Source organism: Lissotriton helveticus, chromosome 9 (genome assembly GCF_964261635.1).
Source record: "Lissotriton helveticus chromosome 9, aLisHel1.1, whole genome shotgun sequence".
Lineage (NCBI taxonomy): Eukaryota > Metazoa > Chordata > Amphibia > Caudata > Salamandridae > Lissotriton > Lissotriton helveticus.
The window spans coordinates 1,245,686,356-1,245,704,864 of record NC_136070.1 but is presented as its reverse complement, the minus strand read 5'-3'; the positions used below and the strand labels follow the sequence as shown (position 1 = coordinate 1,245,704,864).

At 42.3% G+C, this 18,509-nt stretch overlaps 1 protein-coding gene across 3 annotated transcripts in view; it reads left to right on the top strand.

Annotated features, from left to right (window-relative positions):
- The window catches only part of HMCES (5-hydroxymethylcytosine binding, ES cell specific), a 64,694-nt gene that overhangs the window by 13,350 nt on the left and 32,835 nt on the right, over window positions 1-18,509 (top strand). For all 3 annotated transcript variants that reach the window (XM_078661772.1, XM_078661773.1, XM_078661774.1), the window contains exons 3-4: window positions 2,598-2,741; window positions 4,460-4,594. In XM_078661772.1, the coding sequence (XP_078517898.1) occupies window positions 2,598-2,741; window positions 4,460-4,594 (279 nt within the window). The remainder of the gene's footprint in view (window positions 1-2,597; window positions 2,742-4,459; window positions 4,595-18,509) is intronic.

The following is an 18,509-nucleotide window of genomic DNA, read 5'->3' as shown; positions in this document are numbered from 1 at the left end:
AAACCTACATTTGAACTATTTAGAAGTACATATATCCCTTTGAGGTTTCTTTTCTGAATACCTGTGACTTACTTTCTTTTTGTTGTATCCTTTATTTATCATGATTTTCAGAGGGGTAAGGGGATACAGTGTCAATCAGGGAACAGCAAGAACTCTGAATAAACAGTACAATGATCATAGTTCAAGCAGTGCAGCATGAAACCACAACCAGTCTCTTTTTGGTATAGAAAAACTTCTTTCTACTTTACAACTTGAATTTCACAGCACTTGAGGAGTAAGGGCCAGATTTACAAAGCCTTTTTGCGTTCTCCAAACGTCTGATTCGCAGAATCGTGCAATTTGCAACAGCAAAGGGGCATTTTTTGGTATGTAAGAAACCCAAAGTGCAATTTGGTAACATGTTACTGAATCGCAATGTCGGTATACACACCGAATAGGAATTTAGAAGGAGAATGTTTAGGGCGGCATCCTTGCAAGTACCGATTCAGTATGGTATGTATTGTTTTGCAACCATAATCCGGCGGCAAAACATTACTACTTTACACCATACAAATGTAATGGTTAGCTATTCGCAAACAGGAAGTGGTCTTCATGGAGCCCTCTCCCCTTTGAGAATGTTGCAAAACATTTTTGTAGAAGTAGGTAGTGGTCGCGGGGCCACTGCCTACTCTTAAAAAATGTTAGTTACATTTTTTTTTAAACATTCTGTTTTACTTTAAAGAAAACAGGTTGCATAAAAAATTGCTTTATTTAAAAGCGGTCACAGACTTGGTGGTCTGCTGACATCAGTAGGTCACTATTCCTGTGATGGTTGCGATTTATAGCAGATCGTAGTTTGCAAGTCACTTCATTAATATTCATGAGGTCGGTCGAATTCTACCCATTACGTATCAGTATTTTATGAACATACTTTATTAGTACACAAGTCGGTTTGCAAAATAGCACACTGGTCGCAAATTGAAACCAGTATTTTGCAATGAGTGCTTCGCACATCGGGCCCTGAGAGACGTATTGAATTTGTCTACTAATCCTCTAGTCTCCTGACAAGTTAATTCAGGGTATCCTGCTGCTGTTTTCTCAGTTTTTTATAATCCCCTTCCTGCTGTTTGAACTAGATCTGGTAGGAGGCGATTCTATGCATTCACAGCTCTTTCTGTGAAAGAAATAACTCTTGTTCGGCATTTCAGTACCTGTAATACTGCAGCTCTGATTTCCTCTACTTCGACACAAGAGGCTGTCCAAATCAAGGCACAATCAGATCGCTGTAATTGACTTCCGATTAATTCAAACTGAGAGTTGTGACTGTAAACTCTTGTCAAAACGTCATTAATATCGCTTCCTCTTTTGCTTGGTGTTTTGAGGTCATATTTAGCACAATATGCAAATTTCCAGTTCTGTTAATAAAACGGAGAAGACTACACTAAGAAAGTATTTCATCACTGTAACCTAAACGCGAGTGCATTTCATTGTGGGCCTAGAGTACAACCAGGAAATATTTCCACCACTTATTTACTACTGCACACTTGTCTGTTTATGACCAGAATGTGATGTTTGCGCCATTAGTCATTACTGCGAAGAATGGCGTCCGTTTTGAACCTTGGGTAAAGCATTCTTTCTGTTGGAGAAGTTGAATGGCTTCTTGCGGTTACTCATATTGGCAGAAGGTTTCCTTTGCTATGTTAGTTTCTCGTTCTGAAAGTAAGGCTGAATAATGGTAAGACATGTTTGAAAATCAGTACATTTGCAGGTATATGGTTAAGTATTATTTGAAATTTGAAGTTGTGATATTTTTCTGTTGACCGTAAAGAAAGCTAAAACACCTTGATTTTTTAACAGACACATCTGCTTTACTTCCAAAAGGCAAATCGGTGAAAATCTGTTTCATTGTGCTAATCTTTCTGCAACTGCAGTATTTGCTCTGAGATAGAAAGGTGCGCTATATTTGCAAACTTCAGTCAAAGAAAACAGAATTCAATAGTAGCTTAAGATTGCTAACTATTTAGCAGGTTGCAATGTCTCTCTGTCCATGCATGAGATATATACTTATGTGTGTGTATATATATATCTCACACACACACAAGATTTGTAAAACCTAATTTTATGAATAAGTAGTTGAATTGCCTAAAAATTGATTTCTGCATTTTAGTATTCTTTGATGTGAGGTCCATCACAGTGCCGGGCATATTTCTAGGGCCATGTTGATGATGATGAAGCATGCCACGCAAGTTGGTGGGTTGGGGTTTGCCTCTATGTTTTGAGAAATTCGCACCACCTCAGCGGGAGTATCTAAAGAAAACTGTGATGATCTATTCTCGTGGAGTTTATTCCAAAATATACTTTAATATATTCATTTTTTTGGGCGGGGGCTGGGAGGGTCAGTTAAAGAAGAAGGCATATGTCTTCTGTGGGCCTAATATCACACTTCAGCAGTATTTAGATTTGACATTTACTAATCAAAATGTTTATCAGAAAGTTTATTTAGTTAGTTTTAGGTATTTTTTATGTTTCGTGTTTGGCTAGTTGGCCAACATTAATATACCAATACCGCCCTATTTCTCATCGAATTGAACACTATTGTGATCTTCTTTTCTTTAAAGGATGTAGACTCTTCTGAGCGTGTTATTGCTGCCATGCGTTGGGGTCTTATCCCTTCCTGGTTCAGAGAAAGCGACCCGTCCAAAATGCAGTACAGTACATCTAACTGCCGCAGTGATACCATCATGGAGAAAACCCTGTATAAGGTATGTTTTAAGACCATTCACACAAAAAAGGGCGACCATACATCATTTTAAATGGAAGAACCTAAACACCTATAGCATTCAGATTTCGCAAGCATCAAGTTATTACATCTAGAGGCATTTCGGTATATTGGGCAACACAGTCAATGCAAACAATATTAAGGATACAAAGGTATCCTATATGTCCAATACCCATTTGTAACTGAAAGCTCCAGAGTTGCTGTGGAAAGTTGCTTATTATTTCCAACCTTGCTGACAAAAACCTGCAGCGACTAGCAAGTTCATTTGTGTTCAAGCAGACTATTGCTTTATTAATATATATAGATACATTTAGTGGGAAAAGCACTCTAAATAAGGACCAAGATGTCCTGCTTGGTGAACATTGGAATTAGTAAATAAGAAACAACATGAACGCAGAATAAATCTCCAAGTTGCTAGATATTATTTGGTCCCTTGTTTCTCTTGAGGAGTTGCAGATGAATATGGTATCAGTGCTGCTATGGACCACTATGAGGAAAATACAACTTGCACAGGGTGAATCGTTTTTTCAGTTAATCTCATGGACCCATTTATGTTGAGAAAGAAGTCCTAGCAAGACCTTGGAAAGCTGTCACCCGGACCTGTTCCATCTTTTAGCCTGATTTATGTGCCTTTCTCATATGCCCATCTTATCTGAAGATGGGGGTTCAGTAGAACATAAGTTAAGCTAATATAGGTGTATATATACAAAGCACAGTTTCTCATGTCATCAAGATTCTATACTGTCCTCTTGTACCAGAATGTGGAGCAACTGGTAGTGAGTGGCAGCTTAATGTGAATTCAGTTGGGGGGGCGCAGTTTACTCTACTCCCACCCCCTCCCCCCGATGTAAAATCCATTCAGCTATCCATAACTGCGGCCATATTTTTCCCAGGATGTGCAGTATGTCATTGGGACAGTTTTTGTTTTTTTGGCAAATTGGAAATGAGAATGCTGTTCATGATTGCTAGTAGATTCACTTTTGTCCTCCTGTGAACGGTGATCAGATTTATTTCCAGATAAAATATTGTTGAGCTCAAATGTGAGATTTCATAGCTGGTCTGAGCCTTAATTAAATCTATGGTGTAACAAGGTGCATTTGATATCATGGGCGACAGTACTACCGTAAAAAAAAATTGTAGTGACTCTGAGCTTTCTTTTATTCAGATTTCCTTTATTCCTCGTATAATATTCCACCCCTTCCTCCAAGGCACCCTTTACATACCTTCCTCCATTCTCAAGCTTCTAAAGTGGAAGGTATTTTTAACAGTTAGGGCCTTCCCAGAGCTCTTTTTAGTGTTATGATAGTAGCTTTCGCCACACTAGGTACAAACTATTGCTTTAGTGTTCTGTTAGTGGGCTATGGAGCAAAAATCTAGTTACATTGCCTTGGTTTCTAAAAGAGTGGCTTACATTATGGTGTAACCATGGCACAGTAGCCGCGGTATACAGAATTTGCCATTATGCAATGTAATTTTCCCGGCCTCTGAACCCATTGCTTTGCCACTGCCACTCTTCTCCTCACCCCTGGCCTTTCACTGAATGCCTGTTGTTTACTCCTGTTTCGCCGCCTTTCCCCCTTCTTATTTAAATTTTGAATTATGTGACCTGTAGTAAGTGTTTGTTGTGCTGAACTCCTATAACTTGTTTACTGCTAATTTAATGCTGCTTTCTTCTGATTGTACAATTGGTATATCTACAAGGCTCCTCTGACAAAAGGAAATCGGTGTGTTGTCCTGGCTGAAGGTTTCTACGAATGGCAGAGACAGAGTGGAGAAAAACAGCCCTATTACATCTACTTTCCACAGGGAAACGAGGAAAAGGTCAAAGAGGAAAAGGTATTGTCTTCATGTATAACATGTGCCTTGGCTTTTGTGTATGCTTTTGACAAGAAGTAAGACTGCTATGGTTGCACTTTTATTCAACATGTCTGTGGCTGACATTTGCAGAGCAGTTACTTGTTGGTTGATTCATAGTTTGTGCTTGCTATTGTTTGAACTATGAAGAAGAAATTCCTGGTAAATAGGCAACCACTAGAATCTTGTTTGGTTCAGACTGCCTTCTCAACACTTCTTCCTCGGAGTTGAGGTTCTGCCTGGTTATGGACCCCCAGTGTGATCCTGATCTGTTTTTAACTATTATATATAGGCCTGTCCTGAATAGGCATCCTGTGTGTATCTTCTTCCATGGAATGCAACCTATCACATTATAGGATCTTCCTTGATGTTCATACATTTTTTCATAGATATCTTGTTAAAAACATGCCTGCAGGAGACAATATTTTTTACCTTTTTAAAAGCCCGCTAGTATACAATTTAAACTCTAAAATTACACCAGCATATATAAGAAACCTCTTTGATTCTCCTAAAAGAAGGGAAAATCAGAGAATGGTGTATATGTATAACCCCACTCACAAGGAATACTTTTGACACTGCTCATGTAGCAGATCCAGTGGCTTCACTGGTAATTCATATTTTGCTTTATGGAGCAAAGATTCCTAAACACAGCTGAGCCTTTTCAGACCGAGTAAAGTCAGATAGCCTTTTGAAGGTAATCTTCCTTTTCAACAAAGTTGGGTCTTCTCTCAGCTGCTTTTTATCAATCGCTATCTAGGCTTTTGATGTCTCCCACCTGCAGCGGATGGAAGTGGTGAAAGGATGCCTATTCAGTTTGTGTTAGAGATTCTCACACCATTGAGGTCAAGTTCTCCCACTTCCTGCGGATGCCAAACTATTTGTCGTGAAGGCAATCCACATCAAGAGCTACACTAACAACCTGTTGCTCTTGAAGCCTCTTAGGACATAAAGGGCTCTATCATCTGAGCCTGATGTCGAGCCATCATTTGAATGTTATATGAAAAGTAAAAAAATAAATATCAATCGCATCATCTAGACTTGACTAACAATATAAGTACTTGTTGAATAAAGCAAAAGGATGAGTACAGTGACTTGTTAGCAGGACGTGTGTGGAACATCGCTCAGCGCTGGAAGAAAAACTTCTCTTTTAATGCACTGTTTTGGACCTGAGGGGCAGGAAGTGTTTGAGCATCTTCCTGACCTCTCAGACGGTGACTCTTCAGGTCTCAACGAATTTGAAATTTCTATAAAGAAACTTGATTTACATTATTTACCCAAAGTGAATACTGTTCCATAAAGATACCACTTCGGCAGACGCATGAAAAAACGTGAAGAAACTGTTGAACAATATATTACTGAATTGCGCAAGTTGGCCTCGACGTGCAGCTTTGGTGCTTCACTAGAAGAGCGCCTCAGAGATCAGATGATGTTAGGATGTAGCATTGATAAGGCTAGGGACAACTTATGGCAGAAGAATAATCCGTCTTTGCATGATAGAGGGCAGAGCTCTGTATTGAAAGTAGACAGTTATAAAGATAAGAATAAACATGAAGTGCCAAAGAGCAAAATGCAATATAGATCGGACACTCAACATACTAGTTCGAAGAATTTTTAATCATCAAGGGGTGATTCTCAACCTAGAGCGAATTTCAAGGACTGTCCTGGCTGGAAGGCAGTGTGTAACACGTGTGGTCGTAAAGGCCATTTTACAAGGTGTTGTAGGTCGGGGAGAGACCAAAAGAAAGTTAGAGAAGTGTACTTCTAGATGTCGTTCTAATCAACGATGCACCTGTGAAAATGTTATTTGATTTTGGGGCCAAAGTGACATTAATCCCTAAGAAATTCTTTGATCAGTATTTGTTGGGTAAAGTCACCCTAATGAAGCCAGACTTAAGACCAAGGGGTTACAGTGGGGAAATCATTGATGTCCTAGGATGGTTCTGGGGAACAATTGATTATAAAGGAAGAATTGTCCCCGGGAAAGTCTATATTTCAATGAAAGGAGATTCACTTCTGAGCTGGTTTCAACAACGCGATCTGCATGTCCTTTTAGACCCTACTCAAAAACCCTCTGTGTGCTTAAAAGAGATACCTTCTGTCTGTTAGGTTGCGGCAGGATGTAAAAACTGGGTTAAGGAGTTCCCTGAAGTCTTTGATAATAAATTGGGGTGTCTTAAGAACTACATGCACCAAATTAAAAACACTCCTGGTTCACTACCCAAGGTTTTTTATTTTTTTTATTTTTTAGCAAAGGTTTGTAACGTTCCTCTTGTGGCAAAGGAGAACATGATGGCCGAACTTGACAAGTCAAAGGCCAATGGGATTATAGAGCAAGTCGAAGCAACCGAATGACTTTCTCCCATATTTATGGCCCGGAAGGCCAATGGGGAGGCCAGGCTCTGTGTTGACCTGTGGGAGCTTAATAAGGTGGTGGTTGTGGATCACTATCCATTGCCCAATATTAATGAGATGTTGTGCTACCTCGGTGGGGTGGGGGGAGGAAGCATTGCTCATCCCATGACCTGTCTTCAGCCTACCATCAGGTCCGATTACTCCCCTCCTCTCAAAATCTGACGGCATTTGTCACGCCTTATGGCACGTTCAGATTTTTGAGAATGCCTTTTGGCTTAATTTCCGCTGCTTCAGTATTCCAAAGGGTCATGGAACGTGTCTTGAAGGGCGTTGAGGGCATCAAGATATACCAAGACGATGTTCTTGTGTTTGGGGTGAATGCTGAAGAACATGGTGCTAGGCTGAGGGCAGTGTTGAGGAGATTATGTGATGCCAGACTAACTTTACGGGCTGACAAGTGTAAATTGTATGTGGCTGAAATCGAATATTTGGGTCACCTCGTCTCTGTGAATGGTGTTAAGCCCAAGGCCGCTTTGGTTGACACAATTTGCAAACTCAGGGCTCCCCAAAGCAAAGATGAACTTGTAAAATTCTTGGGGATGGCCGAGTTTTATCACAAATTTGTGCCAAATTTTGCAGGGTTCACCAGACATTTACGAGATCTTTTAAAAAAGGGTTGTGAGTTCATGTGGTCGAGTGTTTGCGATGAGGAATTTCAAAATCTGAAGAACTGTCTAAGTCATGCACAAGATCTTAGTAGCTTTGATCCTATAAAGGATTCTTATTTAATTACAGATGCGAGTTCCAAAGGTTTGGGCGTGGACTTATTTCAGAAATCGGTAGGCAAAGAGAAAGTGGTATTGTTCATGTCCAGGCCTTTGAGAGGGGCAGAGTATAACTACTCCGTTGTAAAAAGAGAAGCCCTCGCTATCTATTGGTCTATTCGCAAGTTACGCAAGTTTCTTTGGGGAAGCAAGTTTGAAGTTCTAACGGATCATAAGCCGTTGAAAGAAGTTTTTGCAAAAAAGGGGATTGATTTTGTTTCTCATCGAATACGTAAGGGGATGGTTGCCATCACTGTTCCCACCAAGGTGCGCGCGTGGGCGCGCGCTCACGATGGTCACCCGGAGCGCGCAGTGGCCTGGAATTAGCGCGCACACTGTGACAGAGACATCCCTATGAGACGCTGCTTTTAAAACGCGAGCGTCGCGAAATCCAGGCTGGAAGGAGAGGAAGAGACATGGTGTTGGAGGCGTGCCAAGCCCATTGTGCTCAAAGGGCTGCAGTTTCAGCCCCCGCACCCCACCCCACCCCCGTCGTGTGTGGACCCCCCCCCGCTGAGAAAGCTTCCAGGGCATACAACAGCCGCACCCGAGTACTTCAATGGTCGTTTAAAAGACCATTTGCACGTTAATGAACTTAGTCATTTTTTCACCCCTCCTTAGAGCCCCTGCACCTCGACACTTCCTACTTGCTGGAAGAATGAGCACCCCCCTCCCTTTGCAACTGCGTCGCAGTTTGATCTTTCATCTTCGTAGAAAACAGGGAGTCTTCACATCGAGTTTAATTCTTGTCCATGCCACAGCGTCACAGTACAGAGTGAGCTGAGGGGGGCCCTCTCGCATGGGAAAGACTGCCCCCCACTCCACCCGCCAGCGCACTGCGATACCTGAGATGTTTGTGCCCAGCAATTGATAAGTTGGAAAATGGGCATGATTCATTCCGCCTTTTATCATTCTTAGGCCGATAGATTGAAAGTCATTAAACCGGATCACACCAACATCTGTTATTTAAACTCCGGTGGAATGGCAACATTTGTGGTTTCTCTCAACATGTACAAAATAAGTTAATTTTAAAAAGATCGAACTTTAAAACCAGTTTCGAGACACATGAAAGAATACAATTTCTTGGCCACACACCTCTCACCCCAACAAACCCTGCCCTCCAGTCGCATTTAACGTGATCTATAAGTATTTTACAATACCAGGTACCTTTCAGAGACTGACTCTGACAGTTTCAGCCCGCGCACCCCACCCCACCCACGTCGTGTGTGGACCCCCCGGCTGAGAAAGCTTCCAGGACATACAACAGCCGCCCCGAGTACTTCTATGGTCTTTAAAAGACCATTTGCACGTTAATGAACTTTGTCATTTTTTCACCCCTCCTTAGAGCCCCTGCACCTCGACACTTCCTACTTGCTAAAAGAATGAGCACCCCCCTCCCCTCCCTATGCTTGTTTGGTCGGCCTTTTCTTTATAAATAAATAAAATATAAACATGCTTTGCTGGCAGCATTAGGAACATAGCTGAGAGGGGGTGAGGTGGTAAAGTTTGCTGGCACTCCGCACGTAACTCCAGTGGGTCATTTCTTTGAGGCAAACACATTGTTTTTCCTGTGTTGCCCCCTCCTCTCCCATCCCTCTCCATTCCTTAGAAGAACCTCCCTTCCTACCGCCATGCTTGTAGCTCTTCCCTCTCTAAATGCGTGTTTGTTCAGCCTTTCTGGAAACACGCTCTGCTGGCAGCATTAGGAACAAAGGTGAGCGGCGGGGTGGGAAGGCTAAGTATGCTGATGATCCTGCACGTAAGGCTAAGTATGCTGATGATCCTGCACGTAAGGCTAAGTATGCTGATGATCCTGCACGTAACTTCTCTTTTTTTCCACAGGAATAATTAGGAGACTAGAAGTAACAATGTCAAGAAATAAAAACACCACATCCTAATTTTTGAGAACATGTTCAATGTATTCCTAAATTCTAATTTTCCAAGCTCCAAAGTCTTCTTTTTAATTATATTTTGTGGTCTCCCCTGTCCTTTAATATCTTCACATATTTTTAACATGGCACAATTATATATTTAAAAATATTAATAATAAATTAAAAAAGAAGACATTTCTAGAAAGTTAAGCCCAAGTAATGTTTGTATTCTGGGGCTTTCTGTTGCAGAGCCAGATCCCCCATTAATAGTTCATTATTGCTCAGTGTCAGTCTGTTCACTAACATCTTTATTATGACTTATAGTGAAGATATGGCATATCACACAGATCACCATAAAAAAGGTGGTCTTCTCTGGCAGTCACATTAAACCTTTGTTCATCCTTTTGCCTGTTCCTCTCTCTGGGCCTGTCCTTCTGTGTTATCCCAGTCCTGTCCTTCTGACTGTCTATGCCCCTGTTCTTCTCCTTGCATTTTCCTGCCTTGCCTTTATCTCCAGGGCACCATCTACCTCTGCCTGACTGTCCCACTTTGGCCCAGAGCATATTTTTCTTTTTCATCCTGTGGTTCGGTTGACCTGTCATTCTACCTGTTTCTGTTCCTCTGCCTTCTGCTCTTTGTTCCTTTCTTTAACTCTGTCACACTGCCTGCCTCTGTCCTTCTATCTTGATTTTGCAGCCTCTCTCCATACCACTTTCTCTGTCACATGGTTTGCTCTTGTCTGTCTCCTCATCTTGATTTCTATCCCACCTTCTTTGTTTCACTTTATGCCCCTGTATGTCTATCCTTTGGTCTGTCTCTATTCTCCTGACCGCTTCATGTCCCTCTGTTTGCAACCCCTCTATGAACCAGCAGAAGTTCCCCTGTATCACCAGCCCAACCTGAAGCAACTACAAATCCCAGATTCCTCGCCCCTTGAAGCGGCAGTGCACCCTGGAGCAACTTCACCTTCTGGAGCAGGAGCTACTGCGGAGCACCCCCAGCAGCGGGCAAAACCAGAACACTCTCAGCATCTGGTGTATTTATCACCCTGGAGCTCCCATGACCTTGTACATGAAGCTATACTTTCAGTGAGCAAGAGTTCAGACTGTGTTTGGAGAATGAAAAAAAAAACCAAAAAAAAAACCAAAGGTGGTGATGGACGGAGCGTTGACAATACAAACACTCACCCCCAGTCAACTGATCTGGGTTTAATCCATCACCGTTCTTTAGCTCACTCCGCCACCCCAGTTCAGACATGGCCATATGCAAATCAGTCTGACCCTGTGCCTCATGGGAACAGTCCAGCCCGAACTGCCAAGCAATGTCTTCCCTGGACCGGAATCAAGCTTCCCAGGACCGGTTTCTGGCATTACAGCCGTCTTCAGCCGGGCTTGCTTGACTCCAGTGGCAAAGTGAGCAAGGGACTCACGTCTGAGCATACCCTGCCAACTTAGGGCGAACAAAGAAAAACCAAAGGTGGTGATGGACGGAGCGTTGACAATACAAACACTCACCCCCAGTCAACTGATCTGGGTTTAATCCATCACCGTTCTTTAGCTCACTCCGCCACCCCAGTTCAGACATGGCCATATGCAAATCAGTCTGACCCTGTGCCTCATGGGAACAGTCCAGCCCGAACTGCCAAGCAATGTCTTCCCTGGACCGGAATCAAGCTTCCCAGGACCGGTTTCTGGCATTACAGCCGTCTTCAGCCGGGCTTGCTTGACTCCAGTGGCAAAGTGAGCAAGGGACTCAAGTCTGAGCATACCCTGCCAACTTAGGGCGAACAAAGAAAAACCAAAGGTGGTGATGGACAGAGCGTTGACAATACAAACACTCACCCCCAGTCAACTGATCTGGGTTTAATCCATCACCGTTCTTTAGCTCACTCCGCCACCCCAGTTCAGACATGGCCATATGCAAATCAGTCTGACCCTGTGCCTCATGGGAACAGTCCAGCCCGAACTGCCAAGCAATGTCTTCCCTGGACCGGAATCAAGCTTCCCAGGACCGGTTTCTGGCATTACAGCCGTCTTCAGCCGTTTGGAGAATCTCAGATCAGAGCCAACTGTACTCACTTATAGAGCCAGAATTAATCAGTTAAGACATATTGATACCCATTTATTAACTGATTTGTACAAACTTAAACCAAAAAACCTGGACCCTTGTGTCTTCCTCTCTTAAATTGTGTTATCAAGCATATTACTTATTTCACTAAAATCTTTTTTGTTTCATTATCGCATATGAAAGTACTCCCAGATATCCGAGTTCAAACTAACAGTTATACACAAATAAAGTTTTAAGTACTCCTCAATGCAGTGCTATAATGTACCTATCATTGTCAAAGCTTCCATATTAAAGAACAGTAGATGTAGCACTCAGGTTAATATGCAGCATGACTTAAATATTTATAAGGTCCTAAAGGCGAGACCTATTGGCTTTGCAAATGCTTGTTTTATAATGATATGAATAAGACAATACGTTTGATGGTCCTTCGTTGAACGCAATTAGGAAAATAAAGACCCCACATACTGTTGTCTTTACTAATAAGAATGTATTTCTACCCAAACCAACCCTATTTATCATCTTTAGTATAGTGAAAGATAAGGGAAAAAAACGTAACTCTAACCTATACCATGCAGTCTGCACGCCGCTCTGACACTTCATAGGTTACTGTCCTATATCATAATTGTAACTTATGAACTGTAAGTAACAAAAGGTTTTCTACAACAAAAGCAGTAACCTACTAAGCTATCCACATAAAATACAGTTCTGTTATGTGTATGGTACATATTTTTGTAATAGGCATATTAACCCTCTGTACTACTTTATGATGAGTCAAAACTGCAACCAGACAAACATCTCCAGCAGAAAGATTAATCACGGGAAACCTTTACCTCGCAGTCTCAACAACGACCAGCCTTTGCAAAGCATTCACTACCCCGACTGCGTTTTACCACAAGTTACTTTAACCCAGAAGTTGTTACGATGACTTGCTGTAGGGGGCTAGTTTTTGGACTGGTGACAAACTATCTCTAACGGGAAAGCCAGACATTACTCCGTAGCTTGCCCATCAAATTGTAAATATGTTATGTAATTGTGTATATGTGTGATCTTGTATCGGCTCCTAACATTCCCCACCCTATGAACACTCCTTGAGCTGAGGATCTTCAGTAACATCGTATTGTGGTACCACCATTTGAGTCCTGTGCTTTTCTAAACCCAAAGTGTACTTGCCTGCGTAACCAATTCATGTAATTGCGTGTAGATCTAAATTGAAAACCTGCCTTAAGACCCTTCATATGGCGCTGCATGTGTGGAAATGCACTCTCTTTTCACTTTAAGCACAGGTTTTGAGCGATATTTGGCGCTGCACCCACATAAGCGGTCTGGTTCCCGGCGCACATAGCCTTAGTTGCAGCGCACAGAGACCCTATACTGCCGCACACAGAGGAAAAAAATTAGAGGGAACATTGGTTGCCATACAAGAGTTTAATTTTGTTGTCACCTTTCTGCCAGGTGTCTCTAACACGCTTGCAGATTGCTTGTCTAGACTGGGCACTGAACGTGAGGAATCTTTGGAATGTGATCAGTTTCGGGACGAGGAATTGGAAGAAGAGGTTGATGTTTGTTTTTTAAGTGTTGGTATTGTATCTTAGGATGATTGGAAGAAGGCTTTGGTTGAGGATGAACTTTTACAAAAGGTGATTGCCATTATTTCAAAGGGTTGGTGTGATAAAAAATATTGTGACGAGGAGTTGATTAGTTTTTGGCAGGTTAAGGACGATTTATCAGTTGTGGATGGTATCCTTTTGAGGGGTAGCAGATTGATCCCCCCTCGCACTTTATGGGATAGGTTACTGAAGAGTGCCCATGCCAGCCATATGGGAATTGTTAAAACTAAGGAGAGGCTAAGAGAGGCATGTTGGTGGCCTGCCATAGATGTCCGGATTGAAAGAGAGGTCAGGAGTTGCTCAGAATGTGAATGCAATGACAAGGTTTTGAAGTGTAGAACACAACCAATGGTGGTGAGAGAGCAGTCTAATGGGCCTTGGTCAGACATTGCAATTGATATTTAGGTCCCATTAAGATAAAATCACGTGATATGTACGTCCTTGTTTGTTTGGACATGTACTCTCGCTGGCCTGAGATTAAGGTGGTAGGCTCTGTAGAATCTTCGGTGGTGATTGAATTTTTGGATGGTCATTTTGAAAGGGAAGGATTTCCCCTTTCCTTGCTTTCTGACAATTGCATACAATTTACCTCAGCGGTGGTTGAAGAGTACCTGTCATCTAGGGGCAGCAAACACAAGAGGGCAGCCCTCTATCATCCGGAGAGTAATGGAGTTGTCGAGATGTCTGTGAAGGTGTTGAAAGAGGGTGTACAACAAGCTGTTGAAAATGGTGCTGACTGGGGGCTAGCCATGATGAAAAAGGTTAGGGAGTACAGATTCACTCCACACTGCTCCACGGGTGACTCGCCTTTTCGTTTGTTCAAGAAGAGAGTGGCCAATATGGAAGTTTGTCCCTCATGGGATTCTTCTAAGAGACTGTTAGTGGATGGGAATACTGATTGTGTGGTGGGGTGGAGAGAAAGAGAGAGTGTGATTAAAGAGACGAGGAAGAAATGGTACAATGAGAGGAGAGCAGTCAAACACACAGTGGTTTCCGTGGGAGACTGGGTGAAAATAAGATCTCCTCGTTTGGGCAAGTCTGGATCAAAGTTTACTGTCCTTTTCAGAGTGATAAAGGTTTTCAAGAATGCTGTGAAGACCAGTAATCATAAAGTATGGAATTTAAACAGGGTAGCTAAGTGTCAACCCACAGAAGAGTTGGTAGAAACTGAGGTTGTTCCACCACAAAGGAATGTGAGACCTCGTAGGGTTGTTCAGCGCCCTGCTAGATTCCATGATTACGTTTAAACCTTCCTTTTATCTTTTGTACATACCCCTCCCTCAAGTTTTCGATGATGTCTGTTTTGGTTTCCTTAGTCAATGTTAAGAGGGGAGGTGATGTAGTGTTCTTGTCTTAGAACAGAACCTACCTCACTGTTCCTAGGTTACTAGAATTGGAACATGGAACTTGTAGAACATGATTTGGGGTAGAATGTAAACATCTGGTCAGTTGACAGTTGCAGGTGTTGAGCTGGATGGGGTCGTTACTGCTTGGCATGAATAAACCTACTTTAAGGTCACCCAACTTTGCTGTTCATCTCTGCTTGATACAAGAGGCTGATCTTACACCTGATGTCGACACATCATTTGAATGTTATATGAAAAGTAAACAAATAGATATCAATCTCATCATCTAGACTTGACTAACAATATAAGTACTTGTTGAATAAAGCAAAAGGACGAGTACAGTGACTTGTTAGCAGGACACAGGAGGTCACCTGCAGATAGTCTATAAACCAAGCTCCTACCACTGCAGGAAGATGCCCATATTCCTGCCCTTCAGCAGCCGCAGCCAATAAAAGTGCCCTCGCTGCTATGGTAAGCCATAGTAGTCACTTCGCCAAAAGGATGGCTTAGGCCAGAGGCCCAATAACAGGAAAATACATTGAAAGGGTAAGGCTTGCCCCAGAGATGAATCTGCTCCTCGTCACTGCCATTTTAGTAGCTCAAGGTTGTGGAGATGCTTTAGACATGTGGCACTGAATAACCTGGAAAGACTTCTTTGTCATTGGTCTCTTATATACATCCTCTTTAGAATTTCTCTGGTTCACGATATTGTGACTTTTCATGAGGTCACAAATATATATTGTCAAGAATTCTAACCCTTGACACCTATTTTTCACCAGAGACGTTCTGTCATTATTGATATCTCACATATAAAATCTCCAGAAAAGACTCTAACATGATGCTTTTTGAACCCCAATAGGGAAGTTTTGTCCAGACCAGCTTCCAACAGAGTGAAATAAACTAGAGGCAGATTAAATCCCTCTGCTCACTACAGCGCTTTTGGCGGTGGTCGTTCCAAATCAGTTATGGAAATGGATAACAAGATGCATGTGTATTGGAAAAATTACCTTTATGGTGCTTCTATTTCCTCATTCACACCACCCATCCTGGCATACCGTGTGCACCAAATGGGTTGGAAAAACATTGCAACTGGGAACACATGGTAAATGGCACTGTGGTGGGCAGTGCTTACATCGTTTGTAAAATAAATAAAAAATAAGTTCAAGGTCCTAAGTTCTTCTTAGGAGACTGTCACCCGTGCTGCTCAATACCGAGGTTGCTGGTCACCTAGTCTTGACTCCACCTCATGCCTCTTTTGTTCACCACCCTGCACTTCCTCGTTCTCTCACTCTTGCTGGTTCTATTCCATCCCTGCTTCCTCTCTTTGCCTCTGTTTTGAAGTCTTTCCCCCCCCCCCTTTTCTGCCTGCCTTGTTCTTATTCTTGGCCAAAGTGAGACGATACAAAATAGTCTCATTCTTTAACAAGCAATGGCAAAGCTAATTTGTGTGCCTTGGAGAAACCTTTCCTTTCTTTCTTTTACATTTTTTTTGTCCGCAAACATATATATTTTGCAGGAAAATGGCACAAATATGAAAATAAAGGAGTTGGCCAGCACCCTAACCCTGGAACTAAAGAGCACTTCTTTCAAGGCAGCTGTGCACATTTGACGATGCATAGACCATTTCTCGCAATGCAAGGTAGCTAGTAAATGCACTAGTCCGTCCTGTTTCATTTTTATTATGAATACTTTGAAAAACCTTAGTCTGGCATAAAGCTTTATCTAGGCCAAACCAGAATAAAAGGGTCCACTGATGAATGCCAAGAGATCTCCTTCAATATCAGCTTTGACTGGTGAATTTTGGGGACACCCTTACACCATATATGTTGCTCCCACTTCTAGTACAACTGCTTTTAAACGTCAAAAACTCACTCATTAGGGTATCCGTGCCTGAGCGCCAGCTATTTCTTACCACTTGTAGACTATCATTTAGTTGTGTTGGGTTACATTATCTACTAATAGTAAAGTTTAAAGGTTCATGCATGAAATAGCTAACATTTATGTCATTGAGGATGATTCTGTGTGGTAAAATGGATGGTTACACTATAGACAATTTCCCTTTCAGGTACTTTACACTTGCTTGCTCAGAAGAACAAGCAGCGCAGGAAACATGTCTAGGTAAATCCCCACAAATAAATGAAATAAGCAGATGACAGATTTGCAAGTTGAACCTTATCACACTGCCAGGGTTAACGCCCCTCTTTCACCACTGAGTGCAAGGCTAAATGACTTTGAAGTGAAATTACACAAGCTTTCATCACATGCACAGTTGTATTAACACTCACATTGTTAGCACTGCCAGACATTTGAAGCCAGTTTAATAAACCTTAGAATTCAATACAATAAAGTTAAGTACTTGCATTATTTGGAACATGGTATCTCTGCCTGAAATAATGCTCTTCATATTTAAAATTTGATGCCTTTCCTTCTACAGAGTTGTTAAATAATCTGTCTAGCTCTCAAGAATCTCCAACTAATCACACATCTTGTAATTCTATATCAACCTGCTAGATGGAAGGGTGTCAGTCTGTGGAAAAGTAAATTTTGCCATGTTCTGTGTCCCTACGTGTTCCCCATCTTATGTTATGTGTGTATGATTAATATGCATATGTATTCCCCATGTTCGATTAAAGACGCAATTACAGTTGTGTCCATCCCTAGTATGCCAGTTTCCAGTTCTCGTGAATACTACGAATATCAGGCCTATGTAAAGTTACGTTGCCACGTTTCCCAGTGTGCACGTTATTTCATTGAAAAGTCCCCGTTTCTAGGCCTCAAAAGGGCCCGGACACCAGATTCAGCTCCTGTCTCCTGAACCCTCGCTGAGGAGCGATACAGCCCCCACCTGTATCCTCGACCCTTCACTTACTTCCTGCCCCACAGTGCCCGGCTCGGCCTGGCTCTGCCTGCTAGTCTGCCAAGAGTATGTTATGATTCTAGTTATCAGTCCAGCCCTCCTTCTCTGCATTCCTAAGCTACTGAATCGCATCAATAGTTTCCGTCATTGTCTAGCCTTTACGTCTCCATGTAAGGGAAATACTGTATTTAATGGTCATTTAATATTCTTCATCACGCACTACATGTAGAATAATGCATGCTCCAGTCTTAGAGTCTGTTAGCCTTTACCCCGATAACTTTTAGTTTATATCAACATGTTCTCTAAACATCAGATACTAGATACTGTTTAGGTACATGTCGCCCTGACTCTCCAGACTTCAGTCTCTACTCCTAGCACAGAGTTCATAGCCCCCAGCTTCTCCTAGTAACACGTCATTGTCAGTTTGCGCGCACCATTTAGGTTAGAGGTCCCGGCTCCTTAGGTAGCCCCCTCCATGTTTCCGCCCCATTTATGACATATTCTGTTACGTTTACATCACATGTCCATGTATACGCCTCCTGTTACACCCACTTTCACCCTTATCTTTCGTGACTGCTATTGACCACACCCACTGCTCCGCCTATCATATGTATTGTAATGCAACTATTTTAGTATATATGCTTGTGCATTGTTATTAAAAGTTATCCTTTTCCTTGATCCTGCCCCCGGCAGCGCTGCCATCCTGTTCCCGTGCAGGTTGTCCTGTTCCTGTCCTTTATGCTGTATTAAACCTGCAAACTCCTACTACCTCGAATCTTGACTCTTATTTATTGAGCTATCTGTTATTGCTATGTCCAGTCAAACCTAGATCCGGTATTATTTATTTATATACCACATAATGGCGCCCGAACAGGGACTTGACCTTTCCCCACGCGCCGGTGAAGCCACGCCGGCCCCCTGACCCTCTGCAGCCGTGACGGAACCATACCGTGCACGTGCAGATATTTCTGCT